Raw genomic sequence first — 18,170 nt, forward strand, 5'->3', positions numbered from 1 at the left:
ATGTGTGCACTATATACTTTACTATGCGAATGAATCTCAATTACAAGTCCTCAAAACTTTATCAGCAGATGTTACTATGAGAACACCCATGTTGGAGTTCTCACTTCATCTTTTGTAGATGACTTAATAGTCCAAATTGCATTAGTATTACATCCATCGAGGTGATAAACAATTCCTACAAAGTATCGGTTGATCTCGTTTATCTTGTAACCTCCTCCACAGTTGCCAGTACAGACATGAATTGTGCTCCATTTTCAGGACACATCGGATGTGGTTCGAAGCTTTGGCTGTCTCTAGCGAGAGGATAGATGATGATTCCAAATTAGGAATTGGCGGTTAGTAATTTTTTAAAAACATGTCAAATTATGAACATAATACCTTGGTATAGTCTGTTTTGTTAGATCGACAATTTGTAACACAAAACTGAAGAAAACCTCCCTCGAATTCCTCGAGCAAGATGTCCTTGACCCTAGTGAGGCAGCCACAAAACTACTGTTTCATATCCAACTGAGTTTCTACCATGACAGGAGATTGTACAGATTCAATTGTGATTCCCATTCTTCCTTCCTCCTTTCCCTGCTGTCCTCTCCTACATCAACAGAAGCACAAAGATATCTTCTTCCCCGGTGGCGTGGTCTCACCTTTACCTCGCACTTTGCTCTTCTCTTGCTTTTCAACTGCGAATTTGTGTCTTTACCGACCATTTCACGTCCAGCGCCCGCTTTTTGCGTCTTCTCACGCAAATTCAACGCCTTCAAAATGGTGTCTGCAATCTTCTTTCTCCAACTAGGCTTGCTTGATTTGACGCCCTTGCCTGAAGAGAATGCTTTGAGTTGAGGCTGCTTTGCACAATTTGAATGAGGTGGTACTTTGGGCTCGTCCATGTTTTTTGTACTGATTCTGGCGGGAAATGACCTATCCCTGCTTGTGGAATGGCACGAGAGTGTGAGGATATGAGCATAAACAATTGGAGAGACAGGATGAGAAAGGATCAATGTCCATAGTGACGACCAAAATAATCCAAGAACTAGACAGATTTAAGTCCACCTAATACTTTGATCACCAATCATTCAATAGTTAATCAGCTTAGGCCTTAGATACCCTGACGACTGTGGTTAGTGCCATTTATTACTGACAAATCCAATCGTTTAATCTCGATTTCGAGCCTGATCTCATGTGCAAATCAAGCTCTCACGACTATAGTGACTGCCAATCAAATCTCGCACCAAAAGCTCAGACTCCTTCATCCGCCTGTAGCCACTAGCCACATTGCTCCATTGCCGTTAACCATATGCTCCGGTTGGTCCGTTGCCACCAGCTACTGGTTTTAGTCAGGTTTGAGACCCGATTCTTTGTCGTTGGGTACCACTCGAACGATTCGACCATGCCAACATTCCTGAATAAGTCATCCATATCTCGCATCTCATAATTGGAGCACCCTTTCATCCATTTTCATCAACTTACAAGCCAAAAACTAACTTTTCTTGATCTATGTATCTGCATCACCATTGCTTCCTAAGCCTCACATTCATTTCTCGAATTCGAGCTGCATAAGGCGAATCACACGAACAAGACATATAGCGAGTTCGACTTCCGCCTATCCCTCTCCCAATTCTACACCCAGATTTTACATGAAGCTGGCAAAAATAAGAGTGATTAAGCTCAATGGCCTTTGACACAACAGGCAAGCAGACATCCAAAAACATTAAAATAAAGAATGAAATTCGATGTGTTCTCTTACCGCAATGTGTACACAACTCTGCTCAGTAACCTTCAGCAACTGCTACCACTGATGGCTGCAACAATGGCGATCCGCTGATTCAAATTTGTCTCATCAATCTCAGTTTGTAACCGTAAGTGAAGAGATGGGTTACACGGCTTGTCGTTTCAGGAAATTCAAAAGCGAAAAAGATTCTCTTTGAGGTTGGAGTAAAGAAACAAAAAGATTACTTCCCTATTTTGGAGAGAGGGTCCCCCGCGATCATAATTTTCCTTTCCCTGAGGAAAATGAACCTAAAACGAGGAATTTTGAAATTATTTTCTAGAACTAGCATGTTCCCAAATATTGGAAATTATTACTAATTTTTCAATCGCAATAGAGACTATAACGAATGGAGGGTAAGGGTTTGGATCACGTATCGACATCGACACGGGCCAATCTCCGGTAGATGAAAAAGGTTCCATCGTAACAATTATTTAGTTTGGGAAATGACTAGAAGATATTGGGATATCGATCTCTGGAAGAGATATGGAAGCGGGACTTCATTTCGGTCATCGTAATAGGAAAATGAAATCCGAGAATGGCACCCCGGTAATTTCCTACAAAATTCCAAAAATTGAAATAGCGTATTTGCAGCAGATTTCCAGCCACAGCCACAGCGACTATATGGTTTCCACGGCGTTGGACCAAAAATTGGAAATTATCCAATCAATGCCAAATCTAGGGCACGGATGTGTATTTAATCATCAACTTTTCTAATATCACCAATTTAGTCCTAAATTTTTGAACAAAATTTTAATAGAGTCCTTCCAACCAATTTTCGCTAAATAGCGACATAGCACTAACATGGAGTTGTGCCATGTAGGACGCTTGGTAATGACTGGATCACCACGCCAGAGATTTCCGACGAAAATTGATTGAAAAGGACTGCATTGAAATTTCACGCAAGATTTCTGACTAAATTGAAAAGATTAAAAATTTTATGACTGAATTAATATTCTAATATTGATTAGGTAATATTCCCAATAAAAAAAATTCCACCGACCCCAGATGCCCGTAAAGCCATTGCAGATGATTTTATAAGCTCATGCGTTTGGATTGGCGACGTGTTCATGCAATAACATAAACATCTCCAGTTGTTGGCCGGAAAGAGGATAGACAAAACATCGGAGATCAGTGCTGGCCCTTTCCGCCGCCGGCGGTGGTGCCTTTGGTTTTTTTATTTACAATATCTTTTTCTGATTTTATCAAATAAATATTTTAGTTAAAAAATTAAAATTCAGGCTAAAACGATGTCATTTTAGTCTTATATTTCATGTTTCATATTTTAGCCACGTATCACCATATAGAAGAGAGATGACATTAAAAGAAGTCATATCAATATTTTTCATTAATTTAAATAGACGGAGTTAATGAAATAACTCGATTGCATCAATTTGATAAGTTTTAGGACTTTATTGCACTTTTTGTAAGTTTTAAGACTCAATTATACTTCGTGATAAGTTTTAAAACTTCCAATACACATATCCATTTTTATATTAATTACTAAAAAATTGATAAAAATCTGAAAAATATTAAAGTAGTGCTAAAAACATACCCACATCAACGCTAACCGTATATCAGTGATTTTCCAAGAAAATTGACCGAATGGATCCAATTGGCAAAAACGTGAAGTTATTTAGCACTCAATTAGCACAATTAAAAAACTTATAATTGAATTAACAAAAGTGTTATTTGCTTAGGACATTTTGAACAATTATAAGGTCTTTCGGGGTCTTTTGGATGTTAATCTCTCGTTTGGTAATTGATCAGGAATGGCACCGTATAAGATGATATCATATGGCACCAGATCTAGTAGTACTATGCAGTTAACAGTTTGGTGAACACGATATCGGAAGAACTTATAACTAGAAAGACCTGTTTTTGTGCGCACAAACTGCAATCACCAACACGACACCCGTTGTCAATTGGGGCCTTGCCACGGCGATTGCGTCTACATAGATTGCCGCATGAGTGAGATAATATCTCATGCAATTACGGTCGCGAGGATGGTTGCCTGGAAACAAGACCACCTCGATCGCCACCGGGATCATTGCCAAAGGTAGTCAGCATCTTGTCCAGACATGGTGAACCTATTTATCCCAGCAATTCTAGGTGGGGATGATCTTATCTAGTCTAAAATCTGGATCTATGCTTAGTCACGTCCTAGGACTGCTCCAAACGCTACATTGGTGTAAAATGGTTCATGATCTTCAACCAAACTCTGAACTTTCCAGCCTAAAACACAATCGAACTTCGGAAACTGAGAGACATCCCAATCTCATCAGAGAATAAAAAAGAAGAAATTCAGCTCTAAATTGTTAAACAAACAGACATGAAAACACAAACATGAACCGTCAAAAAGAAAAAATTCAAATGGGGAGTTCAAGCACCTAGAGTTTTCACACAATCGAGATCAAGCATATCAATAATCTGGTATCATGCTATGCAAAGAAAAGAAACTACACGACCTCAAACTTCTTAATGCACACGCGCGAGGAAGAGTATATTGCCGCAGCACATTAAGTGCCACCAACCTATCGTGCTCCTCTAGTTCTCAGTTACCATATACACACCAACTCGTGACGTGTCCATCCATCGACATCATCTATTAAGAGAACACATTTATCCTTCAAGTTTGACCAGAATGCAATATACAGCGACCCAGAAACAAGCTTATATTCAACACTAGCGTGCAAATCCAATGGAGTTTACTATAGCACTACACCAGCCTAAGACGATAACACAAGAAGTAACCCTCTCACGAAGATCCTTACCCAATGAGCTGACCTGTTGAGATGTCTAATTCACGGAAGAGCAGCAAACAAACTGGGCCCAATACGGCCTTCCCTTGACCTTCTTTTCTCTCTTGATGTCAGTCGGATATCTTGCAGGAGAGTTCCATTCTTGGTCCGTTTCTTTCACGGCAGCTTCAGAAGAACCTAAAATCGAGCTAACTGTCGTCGCCGACGCGATATTCTTGTTATTATCCTTTGCAGCATCATCGTCTTTTGCACCTATGGGAGCTGAACTTTCTTTCGGGCTCGATGACTTCAGCTTGCTCTCGCGGTTAGCTTCCACCAAGAGGCTCTTCAGAGGGGAATGATGTTTCCCAGCACCCCAGTTGGTGACTTTGGCTATGATCTCTTCGTTCTTCTTCCTTCCTTGAGAGTCATTCACTGTATGTGGGAGGGACGGGAACCAACCAGCTTGCTCGGAGGCAGATTTTGATGGGTCGTTGTTTTGCATGGAAATTGCAGGATTCTGATTATTGGTGGGTTCGACCAGTGTCATGAAGGATGGTGGCTCGAAGACATCGGTTTTCTCCGAACCTTTTCCACCTGATTCAATTTTTTCCAGCTCCAGGTTTGATTTTGCAGCATCTGTCATTGATTGGGGCACTTTTGGTGGAAAAACATCAGGCTCCACGGCAACCGGTGGATCTGACTGAGTGGAAAGCACTGATTCATAAATCAAATAGAAGAAAAACAATTAGGCAAAAACTAACTTGCAAAAGAAAAGATTGTACTCTTCAGAAAAATTAAGCAGGGTGCATGACAAAGCTGAGCAAGAACATTAGCCTAGGAATGTTCTTTCTTTTGTTTTTATAATTGGAAAAGCAATAGTAGCGTGGAAATATGCCAAACATGAGCAATTCAAATAGAAACTTACAAAGCTGTGTTACACTGTCCAATCAATTGCCTGAGAGCTGTGCACAACTGTTCCGGTGAGATTGCCAGAACTTAAGTATGCACATGCTTCCTGCTCGCATCTTTATCAGAATTTCATTTATCAAGAGAGCATTTGTTGCTAAAATGCCAATCAAGATATAGATATATGACCAGATATTGAGAAGGTTTTCAATGTGCTGCCTCTAAAGATCACGAGAAACTAATCGCCAATACCCAAATAGGATAACTTGTTTCACTTGTTTACTGGCGAAACATAAGTACAAAGTTCGCCCAATTTAGATCTCTAATGTGTACTCAAAGTTATGCAGTGTCAAATACTTCCTATTCTAAAGAGGTTAAACACTACCCAAGTGAAGCATTAGTAAAAAGCTTTAAAAAGGCCTGCTCGTCACATTTTAAAGATGTAGAAAGTACCTGACATAGATCCCCAGTTGCATTCTAAGCTATCCGCTCGACTACTTGAATCTACCGACGCATCATGAACAAATCCAGCAAGCTGCTGTTCAACAAATTTCTTGTCGCTTTCATCTTGCAAAGGAGAACTAAGTCCAGGAATATTGATATCACTCGCAGTAGAAAGCAGATTATCTTTACTGTAATGCTTTTCAGATGTCAATTCCTTGATTCCATTATCCCTGTCATGAGATAATTCATGCACTGATGAGCTGACTTCCGTATCAAGTGCTCCTTGTAATTCAACCTCGCCAGTTTTTTCGCCTTCCTTCGCTCCTTCTCGAGTATTCGATGCTTTGTTTGCAATTTCTGACTTAGTTTCTGGGCAATGAATGATATTCTCTGCTGTATCCTCACATCTGTGAAGGCTATCTGTGGAAGTGGATTCAGCTGCATTTTCTTTCTTTATGTTATTTCCCAAAACATGTCCTTCAGCAACATCCATCCCGGCAACATCAAGGTTTTCCTTCACATGGTTCCTCTGATCATGACAAACATCACCTTCACTATTAATCACGTCATCTTGGTCAATACTCTGCATCCCAGTTGATTCAGGAATTATTTGACTCTCTATAAAGCTCTCATCCATATTCCGTTTTATCTCAGCATCTCCAACAGTATGTGGTGTCTCAATTATAGCGATGACATTGTTAGTACTGTCGATTTCACCTGTTATGCCACTCGTTTCACGAACTTCAGTATATGCCAGAGCAACCATTGTATTCAGGTCGGATGATGATTTCACATCATCTACAGGAACTTCAATTTGCGATGAACTATTAACTGTGTCCGTCGGTTCCACCTTTTCCATTTGCACAGTCACATTGTTTTCTTCCACTGCAGCTGTTACTGCTTCTTTGGCAGTCTCTACTTCATTGAGCCCTTGACTTTCATGAGTGTTGATGCTATCTTCAGATAAAATCACATCGCTCTGAAGAGGTGCATTTTCATCCACAGGCTTAAGAATCTCAAGTTGCCGAGCTGAACTGGTCTCTGAAATATATACATCTAAAGAAACCTCTGCAACTTCCTCCTGTACTTTTAGGTTTGGACTGGAAAAATCCTCGGGAACAGGAACTGTGTCATCTTCCTTCTGACCAATTGTTGGAACTGAACCCAAGTCATCAGTTTGCAGAACTTTGATTTGTTTATGATCCTTAAAGTCTTCAATGAACTTCTCACCATGTTCTCTTATAGGTATATCCTTAGGTACAGTCAGCACATGGAAGATTCCAGTCTCGCCCAAGGTTTTAGCACAACCATCGACAGGATATACAGGAATACTTAGCTCTAATTCTTGTGTTTTGTCCACTGTTTCCTGGGGCATATCATCAGAAACATCCAGTTGCTCAGAAGACAAGTTCGGGGCAAGACCACTCGGAGATACCTCAGAGAACAAAATGTCACCGGACTTCCCCAATTGAAAGCCTCCATCACTTGGTATTACACCAGATATTTCTTTCTCATCATTACATGGTACATGAGAGCCTGCCATTCCCTTATCTAACTTAACATCAGTCTCTTGTGAAATATTGTCTTCGGAAAATGCTTTTACCGTCTCCCTATCAGTCGTTGCTGTAACTTCGGCCAATGACTCCACAGGAGCTTCAGATTGTAGAAGTGAGGAATCAGGTACAGTTTCATTTTGTTTATCATTCAGCAAGTTAGAGAATTTCTCAGCAGGCTGCTCCTGCTCAGATATGGCAGGACTAGTAAACAGATCTTGAATGTTATTTTCACTGCTTAGCTTCTCATTCGTGACCACAGAAGGTGCAACTTTTTCCTTGGTGCTACTGCCCGCCAAATGGGAATCTTGTGGAACAACTTCTGTCCATTGAAAGTAACAAATGAGATTATGGACACAACTCCTTTGATATTAGAGAAACAAAACAGAAAAGCAAAGCATAGTCATGAGGACGAACCACCTTAAAAGGCTCCCAAACGAACAAGAGAAAATTCAAAAAGCTCCAGAAGAAACAGAAGGATAAATACTAAAAAACAGTTAAAAAAGGTCTCTAGGCAACTATACGTGTGCATAGTGCATACAGAGATAGCCCCAGTTCTGACCATATGCTGTTTGGCATCAACATGATACTAAAAGACAAGAATCTTTTTGCAAGATCAGAAATTCAGGAGCCACAATCTAATAACGAAGATAACCATCTAAATTCTTCCCCCAACTAAACTCGTCAACTCCAAGCTCTTCTTATGTGACCCAAAAAAAAACCTCCAAGCTCTTCATTTATCAGCAGTTATGGAGCCTTGGAGTCAGAAACAGCAAGTCTACGTTTCTTTATTCTTCAAGAAGATAAAATGACCGATATATGGAAAGAGTATACTCAGAGGAAGGAAGGAGTATTAGACTTCCCCACTGATGTTTGCAAAACCCATAAACTCCAAAATTAAGTCTCTCATTTTAATGTAAAATCCCCTAAAGCAAAACTACCAAGCTATCAAAAGCAGAAATTCCTGATTTTGAGAAGAAAAAAAAAGCCAACAAATCAGCTCATATTAATTATAACTCCTCTACACCTAACACCCACCTGTAGTTGCACTTTCACCAGAAACTTCCACAGTAGGATCATTGTCAGATATCTTTCTGGCAATGCAAACTGACTCAACACCATGCAAAAGACCTTCACTCTGTGTACTCAATCCACCATCTGGAAAGTTCGTCACTGCATCTGAAAACACTTCCTCCTCCACGGAGATTGATCTTTCAGCGGTTGCACTTTTACCCAGTTCAACTTGACTTCCCTCTTCAACCTTTGGGCCTGGAGGAACAAATCATGTTCGAATGTCGGTGCCTTTACTAAGGAAGGGTGTTCAAAAATTAGAATCTGCCCAGCACATTTATTCCTTTGAAATTCCAAAACAGTTTTTCTTCTCACTGCCGACCATTTAGTGGCAAAACAACAGTTCTAATTAGCTTTGACAAAGTAACACTTCCAATCAAAAACATTTGGCATTTGAAGAAACAACTTCTACTCGAAACTTTACTATTCTTGTTTCCTGTAGTGAGCACTCTCTGGCTTCACGACATTGTGATCGTTTCATCTAGCCACATATTTTCTGACCAAAAAACAGACACAACCTCGAATCCCACAAAAAGGGGAGGAAAACAAAAACACATAAAACCATACCCAACCTCAATTAAGCCACGTCAACGAAACCCAAAAGACGCAGCAAATCAGAATAAAGAGGCTCACTTGGGGTTTTGTTATCGTCATCAGAACGCTCATCGTCCGAAACATTCAAATGGGGGTTCTCATCAGAACCAGCCAGCTTATACCCATCAAGCTTTCCACAGACCCGCCTGTGAGCGCGCCTGTGTCTAGCACTCGGGTGAGGGTTTGGAAACGGCCATCCACATTTGTGACACAAATGCACGCTATGGCTCTCATGCCCTGCAACAACAACACAAAACCCTCAACTAAAAATCCATCCCAAGGTCGCAAGCCAAGCTGAATAGAAAAAAAAAAAAAAGGGGGAAATGGGGCCCAGAAATTGGTGCATCTTTTCGCAGCCTAAAGATCAAAACTTGCTGAGTGGGGGACATCGAAGAGTAGAAGCAAAGCGCAGGCAGGGACCTGAGGAAGAGTGATCCTTCCTTTGATCTTGACTCTCCATCTTTGGCGTTGCAGTGAAGATGCAGCGACAGGGGAAGAGAGAGAGAGAGAGAGAGAGAGAGAGAGAGAGAGATGGAGAGGGCGACGAGGGAAGAAGGTAATCCAAGGACGACTTAGAGAGGAAAAGACAAGCAACAAACGAGTCTCTTGTGTTCTTCTGGTCGTGCCGGAGAAAAGTCGGGCAGTACGAGAGCGAGGGTGCGACAACAGTCCATATTGTTTTCGGGTTTGGTAGGGTGAAACGATGCAATACAGACAATACAGACAAGCGAGACAAGGACCGTAACGGAATTTCGTCGCGAGTTTCCGCGACCAAAGCACCCCCAGCGTACTTTAGCACCGTCCCTCGGAGCGCCTTTCTTCGATTTCCTCTTTGTTTTTTTTTTTTATTTACCGAACAACAATATAACTCGCACATTATGTTTGTTTCCCTTAGAAATGATATGAAGGTTCATTTGTTTGCAAAAAATATAATTTTTAAAAAATTATTTTTTAGAAATAATATTTTTGGTATTTGGCTAAATCATGAAAAAGACTCGAAAAATATTTTTCGTTGTTTGGTATGAAAAATCGTATTTGATTTTCTCCATGGGCTATTTTTAATAATATTTTTTTCTTTTTTATTCTTTTATTTATTTATTTTAAATCAAAATTTTAAATTATTTATTTTATCTTTTTTCTCTTTTCTTTTATATTTTTATTTTTTTCTTTGATTTTGGCCGGTTGTCGTGTCGGTGACCACCGTAGGTGAGCTCGAGGCTCGACCTATCCCGACAATCTTGGGCTCGTCGATCTTGCCCCGACCTTGGGTGAGCTCGAGCTCACTTGAATTTGTTGAGCTCGTGGCTTGTCAGTCCGTGTCATGGCCTGTCAGATCGTATCACGGTCGATCGTCGTTCAGACAACCGTCGCCAAGGTCCGCGGTCGGTGAAGGAAGAATGAGGAAGAAGGAAAAAAGAAAAGAAAAAAGAAAAAATTGGAATTTTTTTTAAAAAAATGAAAAAAAAGTAAAAAAATAAATTATAAAAAAAGGAAGTGTAAAAGAGAGGATGAAAGAAAGATGAGAAAAATGTTTTTCCCTCCTAAAAAAGAGGAAAATAATTTTCTCACTTTTGAAGTGATTTTTTTCATGGAGGAAAATGTTTTTCTAGACTAGCTTATTTTCTATGAACCAAACGTCGGAAAATCTGAAAACTATTTTAGGAAAAGTTATTTTTCACGAAATAAACGGAGCCGAAGATCAAATAAATTTTCTGGTCTCTGAGCCAACCGTTGCATTTTGACGATGCTATTGCCAATTTTGACTTTTTGTCTACTCGAAACGAGTCATCTCCATTTGGTAGTACATATTTAGTCGCAGTTGTTGAGCAAACAAAATCGCCGAGCATGTAAGCCATGTGTCCTGATCCAATAAAATACATATGTTGTCCATTTTCGTTTTAAATGCGTCGCTTTCGCCTCATTTAGTTAATTCAAGATTTGCAATGCCACGAAGACATCGAGACATATTAGAAATCCATCTACTTTTTAACTGGGAACCGTATTTAACAAATTAGTTCACTATCGATGACCCTTATTTGGATTCTGCTCTGAAATGTAATTCTCGTACGATACGTGTCGCCGACGAGAAAGGCAAAGATTAGGATCAGCTTGGAGCTTTTTGTGATGTTTTGAGAGATCGATCCACGTCGTATCGACTTAGATAAAAACCCGGATTGCAGGTGGTAACTTTCTCCGGCTCGAAGGGCTTGCAAAATAGCTTTTAAAGCGAACTTGCATATGTACGGTTAGGACCCAAACATATCATTAGTGTTGGTAAGCCCTCCAACATCTTTTTTTAATATTGGGGACCATGTAGGAGGCCCAGTGCTCTGATTTTTGAAGACAAGACATCAATGACGTAGCCCACGTTATACGAACTTCGTCGCATCGTTTTCAGATTAATGTCTTAGGTACGAACAAGATTTGTAGAGATCCGTTTATCATATGAAGGGCTGTGCGAAAATACCCGGCGGCCCGAAATCCCGGGCCCGCCCAATTTTTTTTCCTTTTTTGGAGTCTAGTGTAAGTTCCGTCGACATATTTGTAACGAAACATTTTTTGTTTTTTTTCGCTACGATTTTCAAGAACAAATGCGTTTGGCAAGTAAAAAAAAACACTTTTTAACCAAAAGGAAGGATTTAAGTTTGAACGCGGCGGCGTCACATGCTGGGTGGACTTTGCGGCCAATCGGCTGGGCGGGTTGGATGGTGGACTGTGGTGGCTTGCACAAGTTCGCCTCGAGTTGTTTCCAAAAAGTGTTCAAGAACAAGAAACAAGTTTTTTTGTTCCTTAATTTTGTTCAAAGTGTTCTTTTTCAAAAGTTCGAACACTTTTGGAACATTTTTTGTTAAGGGGTTCCGGAACACTTTAAGTAAACACTTTCGGAGTGTTATTAAACCCAGTTGTCCCGGGTCGGGTCACCATGCTTGTAAAGTGAACTTTTAGTTCCGGCCAATCCGGTCTTTCGGGATTAAGGTAGTTGGAGGCCGATTGGTCAGACCCCGCTAGAATAAACAAAATATGAATAACTTTACTCTAGAAACTCGAGCTCCATTTGTCTTTCGAAAAAGTGAATGATTTGAATTTTTTTTTATATAAAACGATCGCTCATATAGCCTACGAAAATAAATGAACGTAAAACATTTTCATTATCTGCGAAATTGTTTTAGACCTAAATTTATAGTTGACAATGAAAACACTTTTCATTAACTAATTATTTCAAGCGATACAAGCAATTCGTTTCCGAAGGAAAAAAAATTCCAAATCATTCATTTCTGAGGAAACAAACGGAGTTTTAGGGCATGTTTGGCAACGTTTATGTTCCTCTGTTTTTGTTTTCCGAAATAAAAAAGAATCAGAAACATGTTTAGTAATGCAAATGATTCTGATTCCGCTCCCGAGAGCACTTTTGGACCAAAAATAAGAAAAAAAAAAGTTGTTTCTAAAAAAAAACACTTTTGAGAATCAAAAAGGCAACGATAGCCTTATTTTACTTTGTCGGACGTCTACAAGGTATGGGCAAGGTCAACCCAATTGGGTATGGATAATTTTTTTACTAAAATTTTTTATATTAATAAAAAAATTGAAAAAATCATAAAATGATTAAAAAATCCAAAAAAAATGAAAAGTTCATAAAAAAAAAGATTATAAAAAAATCAGAAAAAATTCAGAAAAAATTCCAAAATAAAAAAAAAATCTCAAAAATTAGGAGATGAGTCATTTCAACTAGTAAATCCTATTTTTGACGATTTTTCCATTCGATTTCTTCCAAATGATAATTTTCCCCATCATGAGCAAATCGTTCCAAAAAATCCTAAAAATTGCAAAAAAATCTCAAAAAATAAGAAATTAATCTATTCAACTAGCCAATCCTATTTTTGGTGATTTTGTCTTTTGATTTTTCTAAGTCTTACCTAATTTGTTGTCGGAGTACCGTGTTGCATCAATGACCATCTACATGGTATCAAAGAGTAAAACCGAACCACTTATGTGACAAAGATGGATTTTATTAATTCTGAGTAATAAAAGATAATCAGAGTCACATCTTTCATCCTTATCATATGCATAGCCTCAAGAAAAGTATGGAAAAACAACAATTTTAGTGTATTATCCTTCCAAGGAACAAATCTTAAGTATCCCTATTTTGGCCAAAAAGATGTCATAATGCAAGAGGATCGCACTTGTGGGTCCGGAGAAAGTCATCAAATGTGATTATGTAATTATTTAATTTAAATGACAAATTGAGTAGAGAAATTATTTCTCATAACATAAATTTTGTGCAGTTACTAAATACGTTTCTATTTCGAGAATAGAAATTTTATGCGATTACCAAACGCGTTCTGATTTTTTAAAACTCATCCAGGAATAAAATAAAAAAAATCGATTCTAATCAAAATAATTATTTTAGAATAGAAACGTTACCAAACATATTCTTAATGAACAAAATGCTTCGATTTCGCACTATCCGAGTGGCGCGTCAAACACCATTAGGGGTGAGCATGGTTTCGAGGTAAAACTAAGAACCTGGAACTAGAACTTGTAAGCGATTTGGTTCCTGGTTCCAAGGTATGTATGGTAGGTTCCAGGTTTCAAAAATTGAGGAACATGTTCCAACGGGTAGATTCCAGGTTCCACTACCTAGAACCTGGAACTTGGAACCTGGACCATAGATTCTAAAATAATTTTTTATATTTTTCTTAGTATATATTTTTACACGACTCTACAATATTCTATGGCGTCCGATGATGAGTGTATAATTTGGAGCCAAACAAATTTTTAGGTTTCCGGGTTAAACGTGTTCCAATAGATTGGTTTCGGGTTCTAAATGTAATCTATACGGAACCTAAAACCACTCACCTCTACTTTTTCTTAGATGTTGTAGCGTTCACTCTTATTTTGCTTAACTAAAAATGAAAAAATAAAATAAAATAAAATAAAATAAATTGATAGGTTCTCGGGTACCTTGGAACCAACCCTAGAACCCGTGATAGGATAGGTTCCAGGTTCCAAGGTATGACGAGTATGTTCCAAGTTCCAAAAAATGAGGAATCATCACCGACGGGTAGATTCTAGGTTCTAGGTGGAGCCTATAAGGAACCTGGAACCATTCACCCCTAAGCACCACCACAAGCTTTGGCTCGAGCACTCTTCACAATGGATAGATTTGTTTAATTTGCGATTTTTTATTCTTTTATTTCCTATTTAGTTAGGTAATGTCTCTTGTTTAATTAGAGGTAACCGGTGTTTATTGAAATTAGTTTTTAGGTGCTTTTAACTCCATAAAAAATTAGATTCGCAACTCTTTTTATTTACTTTTTGACGATTGAATACATTGATATTCCTCGAATTCTTCTCTGCTTCTCTTTGAATTCTCGAGACATCTACCCTTTTTTGCTGTCTATTTACCACCACTTTCTATTGTGAACATCTACGATATTTAAATATTTCTATGATTTTGAATTCCAGATTTTCGTAGTCGTTTTGATGTGTTAGAGTTTATCATAGCGGGTCTTCTATGGTTGCTTTTTACATTAATGCATTTAAAATTCAGGCTATCGCCACCATCCTCGGCTTTGGAAGGCTCATGCTCGCAAATATCTAGGTCGGACCAAAAGTTTGGAGACAAGTTGTTCGGTCCGGCCCGGCCCGACCCATGCTTAGCCCTAATTTAAATGCACATAACTAGCTTGTTTGTGAAGACGCGCGTGCAAAGATGAAAATGGGTTCGGGTTTTAGAACATGGATACTTAAGGGAGCCAAGGGTGAACATGCTAGGATTCGATGCACAATCAAATCGAAGTAAATCGTAAAACAAGAAAGAGAAATTGAAGCACGAGATTTTATTCCGATTTACCTTTAAACTAGAGTTACGTCCAGTAGAGGATTCCACTATGTTATCATCTTGCACCTCTCGTTACATCACTCAATTACAAGCGAAAAAATATATATTTAACAATAGATATCCATGGGCCTAAACCCAAATTACTAATGAAAAATTATGAGCTTAAATCGTAAAAGCTCTCTAGTGTCCAAGGAGTGCTGGCCCCTTGAGACCTTTGTAGGGACGGCTCTCCCGGATCTTCACCCACTTAGTATGGAGCGAGACCCACGTGCTTTCTCATCGCAGGGGAGTATGAACTACATCCCAATACAATGGGAAATGAAGCTTGAAAGAGGGAACTTAGAGCAAGTGGGGTCGTAGAGATGGTGTGAATGACATCAAGTATTTATAATAAAGCTCTTTTAGCCTACCATAAGCTCTTGCAAATGGAGTGGGAGAGTTCGACATATGCTCATCACCGGATTTGGTAATCGCCCATCGAATTATTACTATGATAAATTTGTTCTTGAGAGATGAAAGTATGCTGTCAATTACAGACTATGCTTTTAAGTTTTTGTTTTGTTTCATAGTTATTTGGGACTCTAAAGCCTTCTATGTACCTCTTGAATATTTTGATATATGAACGCATCTTTCGAAATTAAAAAAAAAAAGATCTCCTGGCCTCGAGGTTGCCCTAAGGTTGCGGATGGGTGGTGGTTGAGCCCATGTAGAAATAACCAACATTAAATAACTTTTAGCTATTAAATACTTAACATGCAAGTCTCACTACTAGACTACCACCATGACCACTACTACTATCATTGTTGTTGTTATTGTTACCATTATGGTATTTAGGTGACTACCAACTCTTTTACCTGTACCGAAATTAACTTTGGTAGAGTGTTTCATATTTTGGGCCAAAGGTAGCATTTTATTTGTTTTGGCCGAAAAGGCGGCTTGTTTAATTTAGGGAGTCCTTTTTTTTTTTTCCAATTACCTAATCTTTATTTGAACATCTATGGTAGAAAAAAAAGCCCTCGAAACTAGAAATACCATACCATCCTCGACTTCATTCTCATCACATTTCAAATTCTACGGTTGCCATCCTCACGTTGTACGGTGAATTTCAAGTTGGGTATCTCACCCGCAAATAATTTACCTAGTCGTTATTTTCTTTTCCGAAAATTTCCAATCCTTGACATTGGATTTTCATTTTTCAGAGTGTAAATTTCTGGTGTGCATCAAGGCAAAAAGATGTTTTTTTAAATTGCGGATATGTTCGACCAAAAAAAAAAAAATTTTTGTGGAAATGATGGTCAATATCCCCAAATGGAAAGTACACTATAAGGGCCTATTTGGGCCCAATATTACAAGGCCCATGTCTATTTTTTTTTTTGGTCAAAAGGCCCATCTTCATGTTTGCGAAGTCAATATCTCTACAAGTAGAACCGAGGAGGGAGAGAGAGAGAGAGATAAATCCTTTATTAATGATCTCTTTTCGCTTGTTACTCCATCAAATTTTCCTCCTTTCGACAACTCTTGCGTCTAGCCTCATTTTTGTTTTTCCGAGAATGTCACAACGTTTACGAAGCCCTCGACATGAACCTTTATAATGGTTAACTTCCTCGTGTTAAATGTCACTAACATATGGCTCATGCGAGGAGTTGTAAAATAGACTTGATCTTAAATAATTTGCAAAGAAATGAGAGAGAGAGAGAGAGAGAGAGAGAGAGAGAGCATAAGGGTTTTAAATTTATGAAGAACGTGGCGTTTGAGAAATCCAATCTCATTAGACGGACTTTGATACTTCTTTTTATGGTGATGCCAACCGGATGAGCGCATCTTGCACAATGAAGGCTACTAGAGTTCAAACCTAGGCCTCTATTGTCTTTTTCTTTATAAACTCCTACGTTGACGTAATTAGTTGAGGTGTTGGGAGATTTTCAATTCAAGAAAACCGCGTGGCCTCCGTTCAAATCTCACCAACCGTGTGCAAATTGCTCTGGGACAATATCACTTGCATAAGTCAAGGGTATGTAATTAATGGATTAATTGGGCTTGTAGGGTGTTTTGCGGGCTTATAGATAGCTAGATTTTCACGTCCATGCCCTTGTATTATAATAATAGAAAAAAAAACACATGAAATTGTAATTGTCAAATTGAGTGACAAATGGCGAATCGAAATCTCATAGATTCATAAATCGTGAATTAGCATCGAATCGAATCAAGTGGTAACTTACTCGTAAAACAACTTACATTTGTTTGGACAAGTAGGTAAATAATCCAAAATAACAAGTTTTGAGTTACATGTCCAAACTAGGGATAACTTAATTTCGAGCACGTATTAAGCATAAGTAATTGCAGAATAATATTTGAAAAAAAAAACCTTAATTTAAAGTGTATGTGTCATATCTTTAACAGTCCGTTAGTTGACAAGTTTTCTATAAAATTATATTGGAACAAAAATAAATATAGTACAGCCCCTGAAATGAATGAAAGCTACATTTGCTACGCGTTAGGTGAAAAGAAATAAACTGTGAATGGATAAGATGTAGGGAAACCCATTGAATAGATTGGGCGATGAATCAATGTACTCTTTATTTGTTGCCTATGTAGGTATCTAACTATTTATCAGGATTTGACCAAAATTTGATCGATCACGGACGATCATAAAGTTGTGATCGAAGGGTATAATTAGGTTTTGCTTTGCAAGAGCTTTCTAAAGACATCTAATTTATCCAAGTCGGATGGTTAGACGGCAAAGATATTAAGACTTGTAATCATAATTTTCCGATCTCAATGGTGCAGGCAAAATTGCATATTTCCCAAAATCAAGTGATGACGTCATGTAAATCTACTCGCAAGTTTCGAACACCTCGAGAAGCATGTGAGCTTTATCGAATAAGATAACGCAACTTTTCACCAAGATCATCCATTTGGCTTGATTCATACCCGACCCACTTTTGGAAATCACACCACATTTCTCAAAAGTTCAGGTGACCACCTTCCTATGGATGTGAAAATCAGGCGAATTCAACCTCGGATAAAAGAGAAACGTGGTCAAAGTTTATAAGAAATATTTAGATTATTTTAATAGAAATTCAAGTCAGCGCCAAATGGCATCGGGCCGTGCGACCTTAGCCCAATTCAGGGGATATTTGGGCCGGCCCAACATCTATTTCAAGGGGCCCATGGCCCAGGGGCAATGAACAACGAGCGACGGGCCTTATTCAGCCTTCTTTGCTTTGACCATTTTGGCCCATTGCATACCCCCC

At 38.7% G+C, this 18,170-nt stretch overlaps 1 protein-coding gene and 1 long non-coding RNA gene across 3 annotated transcripts; both read right to left on the reverse strand.

Moving 5' to 3' along the window:
- Positions 1 to 47: 47 nt before the first annotated feature.
- LOC125316617 lies at positions 48 to 1,826 on the reverse strand. 2 transcript variants are annotated; one of them, XR_007199744.1, is made up of 3 exons: positions 1,742 to 1,790; positions 379 to 900; positions 48 to 293 (listed from the first exon to the last, which is right to left on the reverse strand). It is a non-coding gene; the product is annotated as an uncharacterized LOC125316617 (long non-coding RNA). The 2 variants fall into 2 exon arrangements; XR_007199745.1 differs by having other exon boundaries at positions 48 to 900; positions 1,742 to 1,826.
- A 2,321-nt stretch (positions 1,827 to 4,147) lies between these two features.
- On the reverse strand, positions 4,148 to 9,730 carry LOC115730471. The gene is made up of 5 exons (XM_030661088.2): positions 9,495 to 9,730; positions 9,114 to 9,311; positions 8,448 to 8,678; positions 5,866 to 7,731; positions 4,148 to 5,220 (listed from the first exon to the last, which is right to left on the reverse strand). The coding sequence occupies exons 1-5, from the start codon at positions 9,532 to 9,534 to the stop codon at positions 4,562 to 4,564; spliced, it is 2,994 nt and encodes a 997-aa protein (XP_030516948.2). The 5' UTR covers positions 9,535 to 9,730; the 3' UTR covers positions 4,148 to 4,561.
- Positions 9,731 to 18,170: the final 8,440 nt, after the last annotated feature.

The sequence above is a fragment of the Rhodamnia argentea genome, chromosome 1, assembly GCF_020921035.1.
Source record: "Rhodamnia argentea isolate NSW1041297 chromosome 1, ASM2092103v1, whole genome shotgun sequence".
NCBI lineage: Eukaryota > Viridiplantae > Streptophyta > Magnoliopsida > Myrtales > Myrtaceae > Rhodamnia > Rhodamnia argentea.